At 42.8% G+C, this 20,526-nt stretch overlaps 1 protein-coding gene across 1 annotated transcript; it reads right to left on the bottom strand.

Annotated features, from left to right (window-relative positions):
• Positions 1-165: 165 nt before the first annotated feature.
• LOC115921022 (sushi domain-containing protein 2-like) lies at positions 166-20,460 on the bottom strand. Its single transcript, XM_030977968.1, has 16 exons — positions 20,298-20,460; positions 19,382-19,530; positions 18,527-18,801; positions 17,268-17,432; positions 10,870-11,046; positions 10,327-10,472; positions 9,686-9,812; positions 8,796-9,035; positions 8,193-8,399; positions 7,658-7,822; positions 4,591-4,755; positions 3,849-4,013; positions 3,108-3,272; positions 2,352-2,516; positions 833-989; positions 166-443 (listed from the first exon to the last, which is right to left on the bottom strand). The coding sequence occupies exons 1-16, from the start codon at positions 20,361-20,363 to the stop codon at positions 356-358; spliced, it is 2,622 nt and encodes an 873-aa protein (XP_030833828.1). The 5' UTR covers positions 20,364-20,460; the 3' UTR covers positions 166-355.
• Positions 20,461-20,526: the final 66 nt, after the last annotated feature.

Genomic DNA, 20,526 nt, shown 5'->3' on the forward strand with positions numbered 1-20,526 from the left:
GTAAGTTGTTGTTGGTGCAAAAAGAAAAAGCTTGTGAGATCAATTTAAAGGCAAACTGTCCTACTTGTAGCTACTTGCTCTCTCTATACAGAAAACTTCCCAAATTGGTGCCTGTTGGTCCCCCATGATCCTCTTTTTCTTATGTTAAATAAGAGCTGAGTTAATGAGATAGCCACCTGTCACAGTGACCTCGTTGGCTCGCTGTGTGGTCCAATCCCTTCTAGCTGCAGTAGTAACGCCTACCTTTAACCCCTTCCGCTCTTGATTCAACGTACATTATGTAATATGTGAATTTTATATTTTGTATTTTGTTTCAATCTTGAACTTTGTCGCTCTCACATGGCGCAAGATTGCGTCATTTCTTTAAATCCATAGAGATATGCTCGCGGTTACTTGCGTCGTTCTCCATTCCATTAGTGGAAATGGTCGGACTGTTATGTGGTCTAAGCGTGGTACGATGAGGGAATGAAAGAAGAAAGGGAAGAGAGAGGGAAGAGAAATGTTGCTGTGAAAAATAAATCAAAAGTGCATGAGCTACTAATTGAAAGAATACTGATTCCTAACTTTGGAAATGCAAGTCGACATTAAGTTTGAAGATTATGTCACTAATATGTACGTGACGTGTGTTTAAACGTAAACAATATATATTTCGAGTCCTCCTTCACCAAATAAATTGGCTTCATTAACTCAGTTAAGCTCAGTTTTGCCGTTTACATATCCATCTCGAATTGCAAGCCTCCGAACTTCTCGATAATGGAGGACTTTTAATGTCCCCGAAAATCGGGTACAACCTAAAAAAATTACTGAGTAAAATAATTGAAAATTGACTTACTCTTGTTTGTCGGAATTGAACAGGCCCGATTGCCGATGTCGCAGAAACACGAATATGCCAACGACGAGGAGTACGATAAAGATAATGGAAAAGACCACACTGAGAGCGATGACGACGGCGTTATTGTCGCCTGGGATGGGATCAATGTCTGGGTCAGCTGTAGAGTAGAGAAAGGTCAGAATCAACCGAATGGCGATATCAAACTGATATAGCGGGGTTGGTGGATGATGGGGATAAGTTGAACGAGGAGTGATTATTTCAAACGATTCGACCGCCTAGTTTCTCAACCTTGTAAATTCTACTTTGATTTAATCATGCCTCATGTTCCGATTCCCCAGAAACGATCTCCAATTTTCTGCTTTATCTATATCCCTTCTCCCGTCCACCACTCCTTCTCTGTTTGAATACACCCCGCGAACTTAATTGACACTTTCTACTTTTCAGGTTTTTTTCTTTCTTTCTTGATGAATGCTCATAACTGTGTCATACCCTTAAATCAAGGTGATTTAAGATGTGTGTGTTCACTTTTCACATTATTTTGATTTATATAACGGGTATGGTTCTTTTTCTCTGTCGATTACTCTTTCTTTCCCACTCTCACTTTCTCCTACTCCAAAATTTCCACTCACGGCTCTTTTTTTTATTCTTGTTCAGACCACGTACATTCACACACACACACACACACACACACAAACAACCCCACGATTTAGGGTACGGGTGTGCATGTTCCCTCCCTCTGAAAGGATCCCCCTATCTCTGGTGTTTAAAGTCAATTTAATTGGGAACACGAGTGCGGTCCCTGCGACCCGGGAGTGGGTGGCCAAGACACAATCACGTACATCATTCTTCGAAATCGATTCTTTTCAATGAACTTATTTTGATGGCACACGACGACGTAATAGATGGCTGTAAACATCGAAACGAATCTTTGTTCAATAGCATTAAAGGTACTATGTCCCTTTTGCAGCCAACCTCAAATTCTGTAGAACTTAGAAATTATGAATATGTCATGTATGTCCTGTCTGTGAAATTTAAACGTTAGCAGTGTCCTAATATTCAAATTATGCAAGGAAACATGTTTACTTGCTAGACTTTACTGTCAGACACTATTGACTGGCTATTTTTCTTCTTTGGTAATAACATGTACATAAAATGAGCCGTAAAGGGTACATGATTATTGTCTACATCAATAACCCACTTCTTGTGATGACCAAAATTAAACTGATTGAATCATTGCGCAGCATAAAACGTATGAACATTCGGACAATGGTCTGAAAATCAAGACTATTACTTATTGGCTCTATAGCTCCTAAGTCGATTTGACAACTAATAGTCGTTATTTTCACACTTGAAGACATTTTCAAGCCCCGACATAGTACCTTTAACCCTTGGTCTTGGAGGTTAAGTCTTTTAACATTTTCCCATCAAAGTGACTGGTTTACAGACGATTATTGCGCGCTAAATGCTCGTCACGGGCACGACCACACATAGGGTGTAAGACATGGGAAGTGATACTCACTGGTGCAGGTCGGGGCGCCGCTGCTCCACACCGCGTCTCGGCATACCGATTGATTGGCGCCGTTCATGGTAAACCCTTCCTTGCAAGCAAATGTCGCTGTTAGGCCATCTTCGCTGAGAGAGATCGAGCCATTGGCTGGTGTGTCCAGGACGCCGCATGACGAGTCTGCAAATAAAAGTGAACAACGTATTTTGACATTTGGTATCTTCCCATGACACAGGGTGTAAGGATGACGTACCCCTCCCCCCCCCCCCCCACTCAAATCAGTTTTTTCACAGCGACGCAAGTGCTAACTACGGGGTATTTAAATGAGCTCGACACCCCGTACTAGCTCTACTCTCGAAGCTAATACGGCTAAGTACCGTCGTAGGTTTGGACGCTACGCGGAAATTTTCGATCTGAGTGCGACCCCCCCCCCCCCTCCCCCCCCCCCCCCCCGCTAAGATTAGCGTTGTATAAGGCCGCGTCGCCGGTCGCGAAAACTCGCTAGTGTTATTTAGGGTACGCGTATGCATGTTCCCTCCCTTTGAAAGCTTTCCCTAAGTCCGGTGTGTAAAGTCAACACGTGCCGATTTTATATGTATTACGCCAGGAGTCGGACGTTGTTGCGTGAGAAGTATCACCGTTTACCGGAAATTTTTGGAACATGAATGCGGTCGCTCCTTTTCCGGAGTGTGGAGCGAGTTGACGTATTACTTCAGTTTTAAAGACACATCAAGCATAGGATGTAAGTGCGACGTGGGAGATAATACTCACCGGTGCAATTTGGGGCGCCGTTGCTCCACACCGCGACTCGGCATACCGATTGATTGGCGCCGTTCATGGTAAACCCTTCCTTGCAAGCAAATGTCGCTGTTAGGCCATCTTCGCTGAGAGAGATCGAGCCATTGGCTGGTGTGTCCAGGACGCCGCATGACGAGTCTGCAAATAAAAGTGAACAACGTATTTTGACATTTGGTATCTTCCCATGACACAGGGTGTAAGGATGACGTACCCCTCCCCCCCCCCCCCCCACTCAAATCAGTTTTTTCACAGCGACGCAAGTGCTAACTACGGGGTATTTAAATGAGCTCGACACCCCGTACTAGCTCTACTCTCGAAGCTAATACGGCTAAGTACCGTCGTAGGTTTGGACGCTACGCGGAAATTTTCGATCTGAGTGCGACCCCCCCCCCCCCCGCTAAGATTAGCGTTGTATAAGGCCGCGTCGCCGGTCGCGAAAACTCGCTAGTGTTATTTAGGGTACACGTATGCATGTTCCCTCCCTTTGAAAGCTTTCCCTAAGTCCGGTGTGTAAAGTCAACACGTCCCGATTTTATATGTATTACGCCAGGAGTCGGACGTTGTTGCGTGAGAAGTATCACCGTTTACCGGAAATTTTTGGAACATGAATGCGGTCCCTCCTTTTCCGGAGTGTGGAGCGAGTTGACGTATTCCTTCAGTTTTAAAGACACATCAAGCATAGGATGTAAGTGCGACGTGGGAGATAATACTCACCGGTGCAATTTGGGGCGCCGTTGCTCCACACCGCGTCTCGGCATACCGATTGATTGGCGCCGTTCATGGTAAACCCTTCCTTGCAAGCAAATGTCGCTGTTAGGCCATCTTCGCTGAGAGAGATCGAGCCATTGGCTGGTGTGTCCAGGACGCCGCATGACGAGTCTGCAAATAAAAGTGAACAACGTATTTTGACATTTGGTATCTTCCCATGACACAGGGTGTAAGGATGACGTACCCCTCCCCCCCCCCCCCACTCAAATCAGTTTTTTCACAGCGACGCAAGTGCTAACTACGGGGTATTTAAATGAGCTCGACACCCCGTACTAGCTCTACTCTCGAAGCTAATACGGCTAAGTACCGTCGTAGGTTTGGACGCTACGCGGAAATTTTCGATCTGAGTGCGACCCCCCCCCCCCCCCCCGCTAAGATTAGCGTTGTATAAGGCCGCGTCGCCGGTCGCGAAAACTCTTTAGTGTTATTTAGGGTACGCGTATGCATGTTCCCTCCCTTTGAAAGCTTTCCCTAAGTCCGGTGTGTAAAGTCAACACGTGCCGATTTTATATGTATTACGCCAGGAGTCGGACGTTGTTGCGTGAGAAGTATCACCGTTTACCGGAAATTTTTGGAACATGAATGCGGTCGCTCCTTTTCCGGAGTGTGGAGCGAGTTGACGTATTCCTTCAGTTTTAAAGACACATCAAGCATAGGATGTAAGTGCGACGTGGGAGATAATACTCACCGGTGCAATTTGGGGCGCCGTTGCTCCACACCGCGTCTCGGCATACCGATTGATTGGCGCCGTTCATGGTATATCCTTCCTGGCAAGCAAATGTCGCTGTTAAGCCATCTTCGCTGAGGGAGATCGAGCCATTGGATGGTGTGTCCAGGACGCCGCATGGCGAGTCTGCAGGTAAAGGTAAACAAAGTATTTGCACATATTGTATCTTCCCATGACACAGGGTGTAACCGTGTAAGAGTGACATATACCCCCCCCCCCCCTCCCCACTCAGTAATAATTTAGGGTATGCGTATGCATGTTCCCTCCCTTTGAAATCACCCCACTAAGTCCGGTGTGTTTAGTCAATAAAGGCCGATTTTGGGGGTGTATTATTAGTCGGAATGTGTTGCGTGAAAAGTACCCTTATACCGGAGATTTTGGGAACATGAATGCAGTCCCTCATTTTCCGGGGGGGGGGGGGGTTGACGTATTCCAAAAGTTTTAAAGAACCTCAAGAATTTGGTGTTTTATTCCACCATACAAGTAACTACGTACTATATCGACATTGGCACCATTTTCAAAAGTAATTATGTAGCGTCTCATACATTCGCACTTTTATTGTACGTTTATGTTCTCCGTAATTTTCCATTACGCAACTTATTTATATTCATTTATTCGGACCACGTGCGTTCATCCCTCCAATCGCGCATCGTGGTTCCCCGCATCGTTCAACCCGCGTATTTTCAACACCACGATAACACCACGAGGTTTTCTTCACTCCTGCTACCACCCAGTCGAGTCAACAACTCCTGCTAACATCTTCAGTTGAGTCAATACGCCTCCATGATCTTCTCTCCGCACTCGAGATCCTTCCGTGCCTCATGCACCTCTTGCATGACACGCCAACCTTTCCTCTGCCGTCTACAGCGGGATGGCAGTTTTCAAGTGGAATGTTTTAATCAGGACCGACTTGACGCTCGATTCTCCACTGGGAGCTGTCAGAACTTCGTTCCGGTAGCTCTTATTACACATGAGCTCGACTTACCGTAGCTCGCCTGAACATTCATCAATGAGTTAGACCCACCGCAGCTCTGATGAACTTCACCTCAAAGTTCGGCTTATCCGACATCAGCGACTCACTGCTTTGTGCTGGCACCGACTTTGTCTTCAACATTTTCTTCCTTGGCCTCCGACATCAAGCGACTCACTGCTTCGTCATTGAGCGCCACACGTTTCTTCTCTTCTCTTCTCTTCTCGTCTGAGAGTTTATCATCATCATCACGAGCGTCAGCGTCGAGATCACATTCTGCACGGCTCTTCAGCCACGACCACGAAGCTAAGTCTCAGTCTGTAAGCCTCCGCATCATCATCGCGTGAGCCCCTTCCTTCGTTCTTCACATGTCATCATCTTCGTCTGACTTTCGACGTCATCTCTTCTCTGTCGTAAGCTTAATTTACTCATTGCATTTATTCATGTTCATGTCCATCTCGTGTATTATTTGTTTGTTTGTTTTATTTCCACTTTTTCATATCAATACAAAGAAACATACAAATAAATATGGTGAATAGCAAGTAAGTTTGACAACATTTGTTTCTAGTTAAAATAAAAGTTTCATACAAAAGGAAAAAGCAGGAGACCACATGTCGTAAAGCGAAAATGCTTGAACATGACTGTGGCCTCTGCCGAGTTAACAAAATAAAAGAAAACCATGCAACTGCATTGTATTCGATGTAAAATAAGATATAATTGAAGTGATTAAGAGTGAGCATGGCTGAATTAATTTTGAGCGAAAATAACAAAACAAATTTAGTGAAATATTTCGTGTTAAGAAGTGCATTTGTGCGAGGTGCAAAAACTTAGCTTGGTGGAATAAAAAGAGACTAATACCGTGATATTAATTGTGTGTTGGTTTCAGTAATGCTATGGTCACATTACCCAAAAGTAGTCTGCTCGGCGGCCGAGCGGCGAGTTTTTAACCAATTCTGCCCTGCGGCTGCCCGGCCACCGAGCGGCGGCCGCCCAGGCACCGCTCGTTTTTAGGGCATCGCTCGGTCGCCGCTGAAGTTTTAGCGCGGAGTTAAAATTTGGGGGGCGCCTGCTCACTTTTCACTCGCCGCCCAAAATACGCTCTGTGCCTGGGCGGTCGCCGCCCGGGCACCGACCTAATCGCTGGGCGATGCCTAATTCCAGCAGCGACCGAGCAGGCTACTGATCGGTCGGTCGCTGCTCTGATTTGTGACCATAGCTTTACGGGTGATAATATTAAATGTATGCAGGGTCCATTCCTGTTGACAAACAAAGACAGAACAATTCAAGACATAACAATTCAAGACAAATTTGCCAATGTATCTCCGTGCAATATTCTGATTTCTCACTCATGTAATTCTTATTCTGATCGAGTCATTTATTTGCCTGACTTCACTTGTTTAGTCTGCTTTATTTATACCTCAATAAAATAACGAAAAGGGAATACAGTTTATCACGTATTTTATTGCCAGTGCAACCTTGTTTCCTCGTAGCTAAAGGATAAAAAGAGTTATGTTGTGTGATAAGTGAATACGCTTTCCAATTTCCATTCACAATTCATCCACACAATTAATCATTCTACAGTTACTCAATTTTGAATATATCAAATCTGAACCCTACGTTATCAGAAATTATACAATTTCGTAAGTAAAGATATTAAACAAAAATGTAGACCCCATAGCTTTTACAACTAATGTTCATCACAAAAATCTGATTTGCCATGCAGACTAGTGGATACCACCCCCCCCCCCCAAACCAAGCAACCTAAACAGTACTTAAATTCTTTAAATCATGGCAGTGTTTCAATCACAATCACGCACACCATTCTTCGAAATTGATTTTGTGTTAATGTACTTATTGTGATGATGCAGATGACGAAATCGATAGGGGTAAACATGCAAACGAATCCAGCAGCTCAATAGCATTAACCCATGTTCGTGGAGGTTTAGTCTGTTAACATTTCTTCTTCAAAGTGACTGGTCACAGATATTTATCGCGCGCCAAATGCTCGTCACGGGCACGACCACACATAGGTTGTAAGACATGGGAGTTGATACTCACAGATACAAGTCGGGGCGCCGCTGCTCCACACCGCGTCTCGGCATACCGATTCACTTCCGCCGTTCATGGTAAACCCTTCCTGGCAAGCAAATGTCGCTGTTAGGCCATCTTCGCTGAGGGAGATCGAGCCATTGGAGGGTGTCTCCAGGACGCCGCATGACGACTCTGTAAATACAAGTAAAAAAAGTATTTGAACATTTTGTATCTTCCCATGACAGGGTGTAAGAGTGACGTATTCCCACAGTTTTAAAGAAACCTCAAGCATTTGGTGTTTTGTTACATCATACAAGTAATTACGTACTAAAATCGTCATTACCACCATTTTCTAAATCAGTTACTCAATTTTGAATATATCAAATCTGAATCCCATGTACAATTTCGTAAGTAAAGATGGTAAACAAAAATGTAAACCCCATAGCTTGTCCATTGGTCTCGAACCCGGGTCCTCCCGGTTACGAGACCACTACTCTACAACTGAACAATCGCGCCCCCTTTATGCAAGTCTTTGCGAGCATGATACGCTAATCACTCTTACCAATGCATGCGTTATCGCCTGTTGATCCGGTCCACATCAAGCTTCCCTCCTCTGCGCTGTACGCACATCGCTTGTAGGATGACCCGACCATAATCAAGCCCTCGTCACAGGTGAATGAGACCTCGGCGTCCTCGAAGTATTTATTCGAATCTGAAGAGTACGTCTTCGTACCATTATAGGGTGTAATTTGATATGGACATGCGTCGACTGTGGAGAAAAAAAATAGTTCATAGATTTGCATATTTTCTACGAGTAAGTCCAGAGTTGTGGAATTATATCAGGAACATTCCGAAGTATTTTTCGAATCTGACGAGTTGGTCTGTGTGACATTGTAGGGGGAAGGGGGGGGGGGGGGAGTAATCGAATATAGACACGAGTCGACTGTGGGAGTCGACTGTGGTGCCATTCATAGAAATGCCAAAATAAAATGGTTGCACTAGGTATAAATGACACTTCATTTCAAATTCCTATTTCTTACATAGTTTTTAAAGGGCTAAAAGCGTCTTCGATTTCGGATGTATTCATTGCTTGCCTTCATCATAAAGGTGCACATTAAGTCTCAGTGCAGATCCGCTACTTTTCATATTTTCTCTCTCAACTCACTTTTTCTAATATTTTCAGAGCTGCTCTCGAAGGCTTCGAAGGCACCCAGCGTAGCCATGGCAAGCTGTACGTCATCGTTAGACACCTCATAGTCGAACAGACACTGGCTGACCTCGTTACAGGCCGGGTAAAGGGTGGGGAGGTTGACGTTCATAAGGGGTACGAAGGTCGAGTTGTGGTAATCGACGTGGGTGAGGCCAGACACATAACGGAAAAGGCTGTATTCAGTTTCGATCTCCCCTGGAAGGTTGAAGAACAAAGTGGTAGATCCTCATCATATACATGTCTGGACCTTACTGTTCACGGATCTAAGTGGACAACAGTGTTCACTTAGATCCTTTACCAGACAAGTCCTCCACCCTATTTCACAATTAATGACATATACCCAAGCTTTAATAATCTGATGATACAAAGTTCCTTGTAATCAGAGAGTATGTATGCATAAAGGTTCAATTCTGTTGTACAATTTATGACGAGGATGGAGGATGAAACTACGAAACGTGTCCCATTCATTCAAGTGTTATATGTTTTTCAATGTTTTTAGTATAAACACTGTTAACAATCAATCCTGTTTAATCCAAAAACTTTGTCAAATATTGAAAAATATTGTTACACAATCTTTACATTCGAGAATTTCACACCGTAAAAGGAAAAGAAATTTCAGCCTTTTAAACGTTGTCTCTCTCTCTCTCTCTCTCTCTTTCTCTCTCTCTCTCTCTCTCTCTCTCTTATATCGTTTTAATGGTCTAGCTTTTCATGTATAAATGGGTCTACATATATCCATTGGTATATTTCTGACAATATCAATACATTTATGTCAGGGTTTCCATCAAAATCGTGATCAATAAATTACACCATTGTTCGATTGAATGCAATCTAATAAATCTTACATGTTTGACCGAACTGGAATATCTCTTCATCGGTCGGGTCATCAAGAGGGTTGTTATTGTTTCTGCTCGACAGGTCGTTGCTAGGGTCACCATCCATGTTGCCTAGCAACCCAGACAGATGATCGCTCTACGAAAGAAAAAGATTATTTACGAATTAATAAAGAGTTACCACATGAAGTCAAATGCATACTTTGAGAAAGTCTGTTGTATGTTTATTTAAAGTCAGTCCTCGAAGGAATTTGCTGAATTCTGTAGTTGACCAAGAGGAAGAGGTAGTTGTCCAGAGATACTTGACCTAAGGACACAGTTTGCTAGAGATAATTATTCTAGGGTTGGATCCTGATAGAGTAGTTTTTCAGGTAGTTTTCCCAGTTATTTCAGACTATCCGATCGTTTTTTTTCTCAGGTTTAGCCAGATCATTATTAATACGGCTAATATGCAATTAACTGCAATTATTATTACCTAGGTAACCTTTCATACCAGGTAAATAGTGGGAAATCAATGTCTTGCCAAAGGACATTAGTGACATGCAGGGGTTCGGACCTTGGACCCTTGGATTGAGAGTCAAGTGAGTAAACCACTATATGCCGACAACCCTTAGTTGCTCTGACACAACTAACACCACATATATGATGCTTACATTTAACTTTGAAGGGAGGATCGGTCGTACAGCAAGCATTCCATAGTCGTAGGTTACGTAGACCCCGATGCCGGTTTCTTTAAACATGACGACCACACCGTAGATTTCGACATCGCGCTCAAACCTTGTGACATCCACGGCACACCCTGAAAAATGTGAAGACAAAAATTAAATGACACTCATGGCACATCCTGAAAAATTTAAAGAAAAAAAATTAATTGATCATTCATCGTTCCCTTTTGAAGATTTGTTTTGAAATAGGATAATTGTTCTTCTTGGATTCCGTTAAGTCCGAAGTGTCTTCCAACGAGTTATTGTGATTTATTTAAGTAGGCCTATCATGTATAAACGAGTAAAAATATGCCGTTGACTTGATAAACTTAGATTAAGCTTACAGGAGACAAAAGCTGGAGACAGCTTTTGAGGGTATACCAGATCTAGGCCTTCTATCAGCAATGCTTCCAAAAAGATCTGTCATTATGCCATTGCATGAAGAACACTCGATCACCAAAGGTCTAGAAAGGTTCTCGATCTCCTCCTCACCTTGTAAATCGGTGAAGGTCTGCTGTGAGAAGTACACCGATTGCCATTCGTCGTTTTCATCCATGCTCCTCCTGTAGACGTCCATTCCGCTGGTTGCGCTCGCCTCAACGAAGATACTGTCCGAGCCGCTGTCCTTCATTGCTACCGACGACAGCTGTGTAACGTCTACCTGTTGACCTGGTAATTTGATTTGAAATGGAAAAGGAAATGGTTATTTATGCGGATGTGATTGGAGTGATTTGATTGTAGCATTGGTGTAGTTTGATTTGATTTGACTGATTTTAATTATCATATGATTTCACTGATCATGCTGATGCCGGCAATAGCGAAATAGATGTAGTCCAGGCATAATTTGATATGACCTCCCACTAATTGCAACAGAAAATGTCTCGACTGTTTTGTGCTCTTGGAGGTGTCCATTATAACATATCAAAAGTCTTAAGGAATCCGGGTGGGGGAAAGTGCCATGGCGGCCATTTTTTCAAAATGGCCGCCATGTATAACTACTGTTGTACAATTTTGGGGATTACTTTTTAATAGCACCTCATTTTACCATGCATAAGGTGTCATATGAAAGACAATTACATTTCCTACAAGATGATACCTCATTCCATAGGTTTTGGGATGATTTGCTTCCCAATTTTGAGCCAAAAGTGTGATTTTTTACCATTTTTTTCAAAAATGTGAATTGCGCCAAAATACATATTTCTCCATATTTATTTGATTCTTATGCTAACCGACTTGGAACTTGCTGAAAAACTGTTCAGCATCCTGGTTGATACCATATCCAAATTTCAAGTCTATTACTTTTCAAACTAAAAAGTTATAGCGCTCTAAAGTTGAAACTTTGTTATGAGCCAAAATGGCAAATTTGGTTGCTAAGGGCTATGTTCTCCTTAGCAACGGTAACATATTGGCATGAGAAATAGAATATATCACGAGAAATTGCTATCACCAAGCAGATGACTACTTTTATAGAAAGTATGATGTCAAATGATGCATTTTCATCCTATTTTAATGATAAATATCGCTTAGTTCCCGTTGCTATGGTAATAATATGCCTAGCAACCGATATAAAACTCATATTTTTGTTGTAAAGCTAATATTTCCCATATATCTGCTTCTAAATAACATAGAGTTTTGATTTTAAGTGCTATACATACATTTCCAGAGACAAGGAATCAAATTAATTAAATTTTAATGAGCTAAACCTAGCCAAAAAGCCGAAACGGCAGCCATTTTCCAAAATGGCCGCCATAAACTTGATATTTCGCAATATCTCCGCTTCTAAATGACTTAGGGCTTTGATTTTCAGTGCTAAATATACATTTTCTGGGCCCAGGAATCCTATGAAACACATTTCAATGAGCTAAACCTGACCAAAAAGCCGAAATGGCGGCCATTTTCCCAAATGGCTGCCATAAACCTGATAATTCCCAATATTTCTGCTTCTAAAGGCTTAGAATTTTAGTGCAAAACGTACATTTTCTGGGGCTAGGAATCCAATGACACAGATTTCAATAAGCTAAACCTGACCAAAAAGCATTATTCTGAGGATGTGTCAACTCTATACCATGGCATGCTGTATGCCTGATGGACAACGTACATGTATAGGTCATAATTATTCAAGGACATTATCTTGGAATCCTGTGACGAAAGGAAGGATGCCAGAAACAGTCAAAGCCCGTGTCCTCCATGTGCATGACCTTCATGCTGCAGATGCAGTGTACCACCAGGTCTGCAGTGTTAACTAATGCTGTGATGTCTCATCGAACAGACATACCTGATTTCAGTTCGGAGTTTGTCCAGTATGCTGCAGACAGTGTAGACCACAACATCTGTACCCTTTATGGTAACAATACATTCCATATGGCATGGGGATGATTGCTGCCATAACCCCAGCCACCAAGACCAGCAGACCTACCCTCAGGGCGCAGGTCACCTCCAGCGATATCTCCACGGTGGGACGAATTCCTATCCATTACCACAAAGAAGAGAGCCGCGGTATGACAACACTGGTATACCAGAAGGTGGTCAACATGAAGGCAAAGGACCCAACAGCAGACCTTGATCTCATGTGGAAGACATCCATTATGTTCACCTCACCAAGACCGGCATGGTCTGGACTGATGCAGCTAGTGCATCATAGTGACCACCCCTGGAAATCATGGGTGATGTTTCTCCCAATGATCGACATGAATCCCAGCGATGTCACTTGCATCTATTCCACACTGAAGTTTGTGTGTGAGCATGCTTGTCGCCATGGTGTTACGCCCATCATCACCTTTGACCAACCACTATGGTGGCTAGCCCTCATGATCATTGAGACTGAGCCCACAGGAAGTGTTTTGAATGACATGCTTTTGCGCCTGGGAGGCTTTCAGACATAGATGAGTTTCTTGGGAAGCAATCTATGCAGATAACGCGGTGGTACACATGATGTCAAGCAAGGCTATTGCACGAGCAATACAGGGACATCTACTTGTTGATGCAGCACTGAACGCCTTGATTTTGTCAGACGCACTTGGTATGCCATGAAGTGGAGGAGACCAATGAGGCAACAGTGTCACCAGATGATGAGCCTACGACAAACGGAACTGGAAACGCTGATCTTGATGAACGTGCTGCCCTCTACAAGAATCTGATCGAAGGTTTTGTGTCTGCAGAGGAGTTCTGCCAAGCTGATGTTTTAACCAGAATTAAGAAGCTCCTCTGGGCCAAAACCGAATCATTGAAGTCCTCTAGGACCGCCACACTTTGGCTACAGTACATGGAGATGGTTGACATACTACGGAAGTTTATTAGAGCAGAGCGCATTGGCAACTGGGCGTTGCACCTTGAAGCTGTGTCAGAAATGTTGCCCTACCTGGCAGCCTCTGGGCACAACCTCTACACCAAATCAATCCGCCTCTATGTGCAGCAAATGAGCATGCTCAAGGATGAACATCCAGATGTGTACCAACGATTCAAAGAAGGGTTCCATGTTGTCAGAAGAAGTGAGCGCCTATGGGCTGGTCTGTCCGTAGACCTCACCATCGAACAGGTCCTAATGAGGAGTGTGAAGACCAGCGGTGGCCTGACGAGAGGGCGAGGCATGACAGAGCAACAGCGTCTCATATGGCTGCTCTCCATGCCTGCCTGTGCTGAAGTCAACAGTGCTATTCAACAGCTCACAGGTGTCAACTATAACACTGGTGAACAAAATAAGGACATGACAAATGCTAGACAAGCACGTGACATGAAATACACACATGCATTTATCAGCTGTCTGAAAGAGAGAAAACCCTTCAGCTCAGATCCGAGCTTGCGCAGCATTTCGACAGGGGTACATGCAACCAGAAAAGTCAATGTGGATTCAGCAAAACCTGTTGGAACAGCAATCCTGACCAACATGGATGGACAAATTGCTGCTCACTACACATTCAAGAGGAAGGATCAGGCCATCACCTTGGCTTTGAAATCGGCAGTAAAGATTGATGGTGAGGCAGTACAAGTGGATCCCCAGCTGCTTTTCCAGCGACTGACAATTGCTGCAAAAGCTACAGAGGCTCTAGAGTCTGTCTTCAAATATGAGCTGTGCAGTTACCCACCAACTCTGTTTGATTCCTCACTGCTGCTCTGACAGCCACAGAAGCAGTGCTAGCAGATGCTATCTGGACACTCCTGACAAAGGATGCATCAGGAATCACAGGCCAAGTCCACTACGTGTTGGATGTTGGGACACTAGTTCAGCGCATTCCATAGGCACGTGGCTCAACATACAAATGTATCTGCACGTAATACACAGAGTATGTCCCAAAGAAGTACGGACAGGCAACAGTCGCGTTTGATGGATATGATGGTACATCAACAAAGGGCACAGCACACCAAACACAAGCAAGAGGGAATGCTGGAGCAAAGGTGACGTTTGATGAAGATATGCAGGCTACAATGAAGAAGGAACAATTCCTGGCAAACAAGAAAAATAAACAGCACTTCATCAACATGCTCAGCACCAAACTACGGGCAAAGAAGTGCCAGACACATCATGCTGCAGGTGACGCTGGTCTCCTCATAGTGCAGAAAGCAGTGGAGTCTTCAGCCACCACTGATACTGTGCTGATCGGAGATGACACAGATCTACTCAGATCAGATCAGAGCCATGCACATCCTGCCCATCTACCCCACCAACCTCGAGTCATGTGACCTGTTCTTCCAACCCGAGCCAAAGAAGAATGTGAAGAAACCGCGTGTCTGGAACATGTAGTCTGTCAAACACCAGTTAGGCCCCGATGTATCACAGCACATTTTCTTCATGCACGCTCTCCTTGGGATGTGATACTACTTCCCGCCTGCATGGCTTTGACAAGGGAGCTTCCCTTCACAAATTCAAAACCAGTGCGCACTTCCGTTAACAAGCAATTGTGTTTGACAGACCGACAGCGTCCACCGATGATGTTGTAGATCGAAACAGGAGAGAAAGCCCTGGCATGCCTGTACAATGGGAAGCCTACAGAGTCACTCAACGTGGCGCGACATAAGCGGTTCTGCTAGAAGGTCGCCTCCAGCATTTCTCATGTGCAACACCAAAGTCTACCGCCCACATCAGCAGCAGCGAAACACCACAGCCTTCGTGTCTACTACCAGGTTCGGCAGTGGAAGGGCATTGCAGCTGATGAGCTACGACCAGATGACTGGGGTTGGCGGGAAAGAAGTGGAGGAGTTGTGCTCGTACAGACGGACTTGCCACCAGCTCTGGAAGAGCTCCTCAAGATGATCCGCTGCAACTGCCAGATAGACTGCAGCAGTCTGAAGTGCATGTTGCTGAAGTGCACCTGCAAGAAGCAGAGCATAGAGTGCTCAGCTGCATGTGGCAACTGTAGAGGGTCAGCATGCACGAAGTCAACCCAAGTTGCATGTGACAGTGATGACGATGAATAGACTTTTTGAGGAAGATTGATGGATCGAAGACGGTAGTCTGAGGCTATGGTAACTACATGCAGTGTTATAATAATTATGAGCTATACATGTACGTTGTCCATCAGGCATACGGCATGTCATGGTATATAGTTGACACATCCTCAGAATAATGCTTTTTGGTCAGGTTTAGCTTATTGAAATCTGTGTCATTGGATTCCTAGCCCCAGTAAATGTACGTTTTGCACTAAAATTCTAAGCCTTTAGAAGCAGAAATATTGGGAATTATCAGGTTTATGGCAGCCATTTGGGAAAATGGCCGCCATTTCGGCTTTTTGGTCAGGTTTAGCTCATTGAAATGTGTTTCATAGGATTCCTGGGCCCAGAAAATGTATATTTAGCACTGAAAATCAAAGCCCTAAGTCATTTAGAAGCGGAGATATTGCGAAATATCAGGTTTATGGCGGCCATTTTGGAAAATGGCTGCCGTTTCGGCTTTTTGGCTAGGTTTAGCTCATTAAAATTTAATTAATTTGATTCCTTGTCTCTGGAAATGTATGTTTAGCACTTAAAATCAAAACTCTATGTTATTTAGAAGCAGAGATATGGGAAATATTAGCTTTACAACAAAAATATGTGTTTTATATCGGTTGCTAGGCATATTATTACCATAGCAACGGGAACTAAGCGATATTTATCATTAAAATAGGATGAAAATGCATCATTTGACATCATAGTTCCTATAAAAGTAGTCACCTGCTTGGTGATAGCAATTTCTCGTGATATATTCTATTTCTCATGCCAATATGTTACCGTTGCTAAGGAGAAGATAGCCCTTAGCAACCGAATTTGCCATTTTGGCTCATAACAAAGTTTCAACTTTAGAGCGCTATAACTTTTTAGTTTGAAAAGTAATAGACTTGAAATTTGGATATGATATTAACCAGGATGCTGAACAGTTTTTCAGCAAGTTTCAAGTTGATTAGCATAATAATCAAATAAATATGTCGAAATATATTTTGGTGCAATTCATATTTTTGAAAAAAATGGTAAAAAATCACACTTTTGGCTCAAAATTGGGAAGCAAATCATCCCGAAACCTATTGAATGAGGTATCATCTTGTAGGAAATGTAATTGTCTTTCATATGACACCTTATGCATGGTAAAATGAGGTGCTGTTAAAAAGTAATCCACATAATTGTACAACAGTAGTTATACATGGCGGCCATTTTGAAAAATGGCCGCCACGGAACTTTCCCCCACCAGGATTCCTTAAGACTTTTGATATGTTATAGAGGACATATTTCTGGATATAAAACAGTTGACAGACTTTCTGTTGCAATTAGTGGGAGGTTGACCCCTTTTTTTTCACGAAATGCCTGGACTAATGGTGTTCATGGAAAGCTTGTGTTTTGGGAAATAAAGACACGAAATTGAATTACTTCTGATGTGTACAGAATCGTATCAATATCATTCCATTTGCATAGGTGCACTATCTTACCATTCCTATCCATAGTCTTTATCTGCCTTGCTTGAAGCTCAAAGTCAGAAGCACCGGTCTTTGTCCCACTTGTAGCGTAACGGAGAAGGGTGAATTCGCCTAAACCATTAAATGTATAGTTGTACCTATCCATCGTGATGAAATGGGGATCTCCAAACGATAATGCTTTAAAAGAAAGGGGAAAATAATTAAACACTTCGATTGTCTCTCTAAACGTTCGCTCGTTTGACACACGTGCACATTTTCACAAAATGATAGGAACCAATTGACGGAAGAATTGCTTTATGCAACACATTGGCTTGGCAGAATTACTCATTTCTGGTTTTGATTGGCTCCATAAATCATTTCACACCTGCAGAATCTAATCTGGCACTGGAATGATTTATAACGAAATCTTGAAGCCTTTGGTATATATATCAACACTGTCCCTTTGATTGGTTTGATATTTTTGGCGGTAGTAAAGACTTGTTTCTGTGTTTTCAGTTATATACAACAGGGATGTATTTTCATTCCCCTGCAGTCAAATCTCAGATGCCATGTTGTTTCTCTTATCACGCTGAGATATCTTACAACATACACATCGAATTGGATTCAAATTATGCGTGATTGGAAAACATGAACACAAATGCGTAGGGACACACGGTGGCCTGAAGGGATTATGTTCCCGCTATGTCAGCAAGTATGAAAGCCTATGGGGGTTATAGTTTCCAAGGGCTGTGGCTTTGGACCAACCGGTTGTTGGGAAGGCTTGTGGGACTTCAATTCGATTCAATTCAATTCAATTTAATTTATTTCTCCACAGATGCAAATCATAGGAAGATACATCAAACAAAATACATAATACAATACAATAATAGAACATGTACATCATACATGTGTATATAAAACAACTACATATGGAGCAATGTATGTTTTAACAAGAAAAAAATCAGCAAAATGTTGAAGGGGTAGTCAAAAATCAAAAATGATTTGTTGAGGACTACCCTCAGCATGTAACAGACGAAAACAATGTGACACATTCAATAAAATGGTTGTTCTTCCCAAAACCTTTCTGAGGTGTACGTGACCAAGACTCTTGGTCTTGTAGGCTGTCAATCTCGGTAGCCATCGGACCTGCAGATTGTTGGTCTAATGGGATGTCTATCAAGCTATTCTAGAAGGCCCTGCTGAAAAGTAGGATTCAGCTGAGAACAGGCTTTTTATCACTTTTAAAAATCAAACTCAAATTCAACCCCACCCCTTGTAAGAGAGTCACCTACCGTTATTTGGGGGTTCGTAAATGGCGCAATCGGTGGTAGGTCTCAATGTGATGTAGTCAAAGCATTCCTTCTCCCCAGCCCAGCCACAACAGAAGTGTTTGGCGATGATGTCATTAGACCAATGGGACAGTTCCGGGACTAGGTTCCTCGCCATGTAGGGATTGGAACCGCGAATATGGGACCGACCGGCCATACCGGCATACATGGTATCCCCGGAGTGCATCAATAGACGGTTTGCATCGTAGCAGCATTTGGTTCCAGACATTGTGTTAGGGCTAAGATCAAAGCAAAATAGTTATTATATCAATAATCATGATAATAATATGAATAGTGATAATAATAATAATAAACAATGATAGGAAGAATAACAATAATACTGATAATGATAATATAATGGTAAGGCTAACGATGATGATAATAATATTGATTATAATAAAAATGACGATAATAATAACACGACAAGGATACATGAAAAGAAAGGGAAGGAAAGGAAAGTAAAAGAAAGGGTAGAAAAGGAAATGAAATGAGAGGAAGAAAATGGAACTACGAGGAAACGGAAAGTTTAAGGATGAAAATGAAGGGGAAGCAAAGCAAAGGAAAAGGCAGAAAAGGGAAGGACAGCAAAGCAAATAAAAGCAAACGAAATGGAGGCACAAAGATCGAAAGGAAAGAAAAGAAAAGTGAAGGAAAGATATGCAAAGGAAATAGTAAAAAGCACTTGGATAGAAAACTAAGGCAAAGAAAGAAAAGGCAAATGAAGAGTGAACAAAAGTTAAGCATCGGGGTGAAAAGCTCTTCAAAATAGATGACAGACAAAGCAAAGGAGACAAAATAGAATCATCAAGGCTTATAAACCTTGCATAAGCGCTGAAGAAGCAGGATATGGCTCCTTCGTGCTCGGCGCAAGTGTCTTCTCCGCCCTCTGGATAGCATGATGGATCAGTGATGAAGTTCCCGACGTCCTGCTCAGCCTGGTCAAGGGTGCACGGGCAAGCCGGTAGGTTCTGAGGGGGAAGGATAGAGCAAGATGGTCATAAGGTTTGGGGCAAGTTCAATATAAAAAGGACGAAAATTACCTCCATTACGTGATAACGAGGCAGAAATGAAAGATATATTGGCCTACATTTACAAGATAATAATAATAAATGCATGTAACATAATTAATAAACAAATATATATTTGAAGCGGTATTGTCAATCCTGTTGTCAATAACAAAGAATGCAAAAAGGCATGGCAACTATAGAGAAGAAAAATATAAACACAAAATCGGAAATGAAAAAAACATCATCTCGACGTATTTTGAAAATTATAGGGGACATTGCTCCTTTGATATCCTTCCAAACTGGCATAAAGAAGATGAACAAATTTCCGATTGTCTTTTTTGACTGATTCCGAATAAAAGTAATTTCACAATTCTTAGAAAAAGAACCATCTCTCCCAGCTATTCCCGCCTTATACGTCCATATTTCTGATAGATATTTGAAAAAGGGCACTACAAAGGATAGGAAAAGAGATGAAAATAAAAGCTGCTACAGCCCACGAAACCGACATCCCCTAAGACCGAGAACCCACGATACCGACACAACTAAGTGAAAAGTTGACATACGAAGCCGACGCGACACACAACACAGTCTCGTATGCCTTTTGAAATTTTTTTTTTTTTTTTGGGGGGGGGGGGGGGGGGGGGGGGGGGGGGGAGGGGGGGGGTCTTTAGATTTCATGAGCTGAAGATCGGTCAAATTGAAAATTGAGATGACTTTTGATTGCGTACATTAAGAAAGGCGCCCTTGGCGTTGTCTGCTGTAATCCACTCATTGCATTTCTCCGAAGCCCACATGACAGAATTGTCCTGGTAAGACTGTTCCAATAGATAGCCAAGCGGGTGTATGTCACTCCAGAGGACACGTTGACGACTGTATAGAGACAAAAACAGTTGGAATAACCTGTCAACAGGAGGACTAAAGGGCATAATATGACGTTCATCAAAATATTAAACACGT

This window comes from Strongylocentrotus purpuratus, unplaced genomic scaffold, assembly GCF_000002235.5.
Source record: "Strongylocentrotus purpuratus isolate Spur 01 unplaced genomic scaffold, Spur_5.0 spur5_scaffold_1, whole genome shotgun sequence".
Lineage (NCBI taxonomy): Eukaryota > Metazoa > Echinodermata > Echinoidea > Camarodonta > Strongylocentrotidae > Strongylocentrotus > Strongylocentrotus purpuratus.

Bases quoted from the DNA above. Each gene is read 5' to 3' on its own strand.
- LOC115921022 (XM_030977968.1), bottom strand. From the start codon at position 20,363: ATGTGGGCTTCGGAGAAATGCAATGAGTGGATTACAGCAGACAACGCC. The intron at 7,823-8,192 runs GTAAGAGTGATT...TTGTATTTACAG, and splicing joins AGGCGATAACGCATGCATTG to AGTCGTCATGCGGCGTCCTG. The intron at 3,273-3,848 runs GTGAGTATTATC...TTTTATTTGCAG, and splicing joins CGGCGCCCCAAATTGCACCG to ACTCGTCATGCGGCGTCCTG.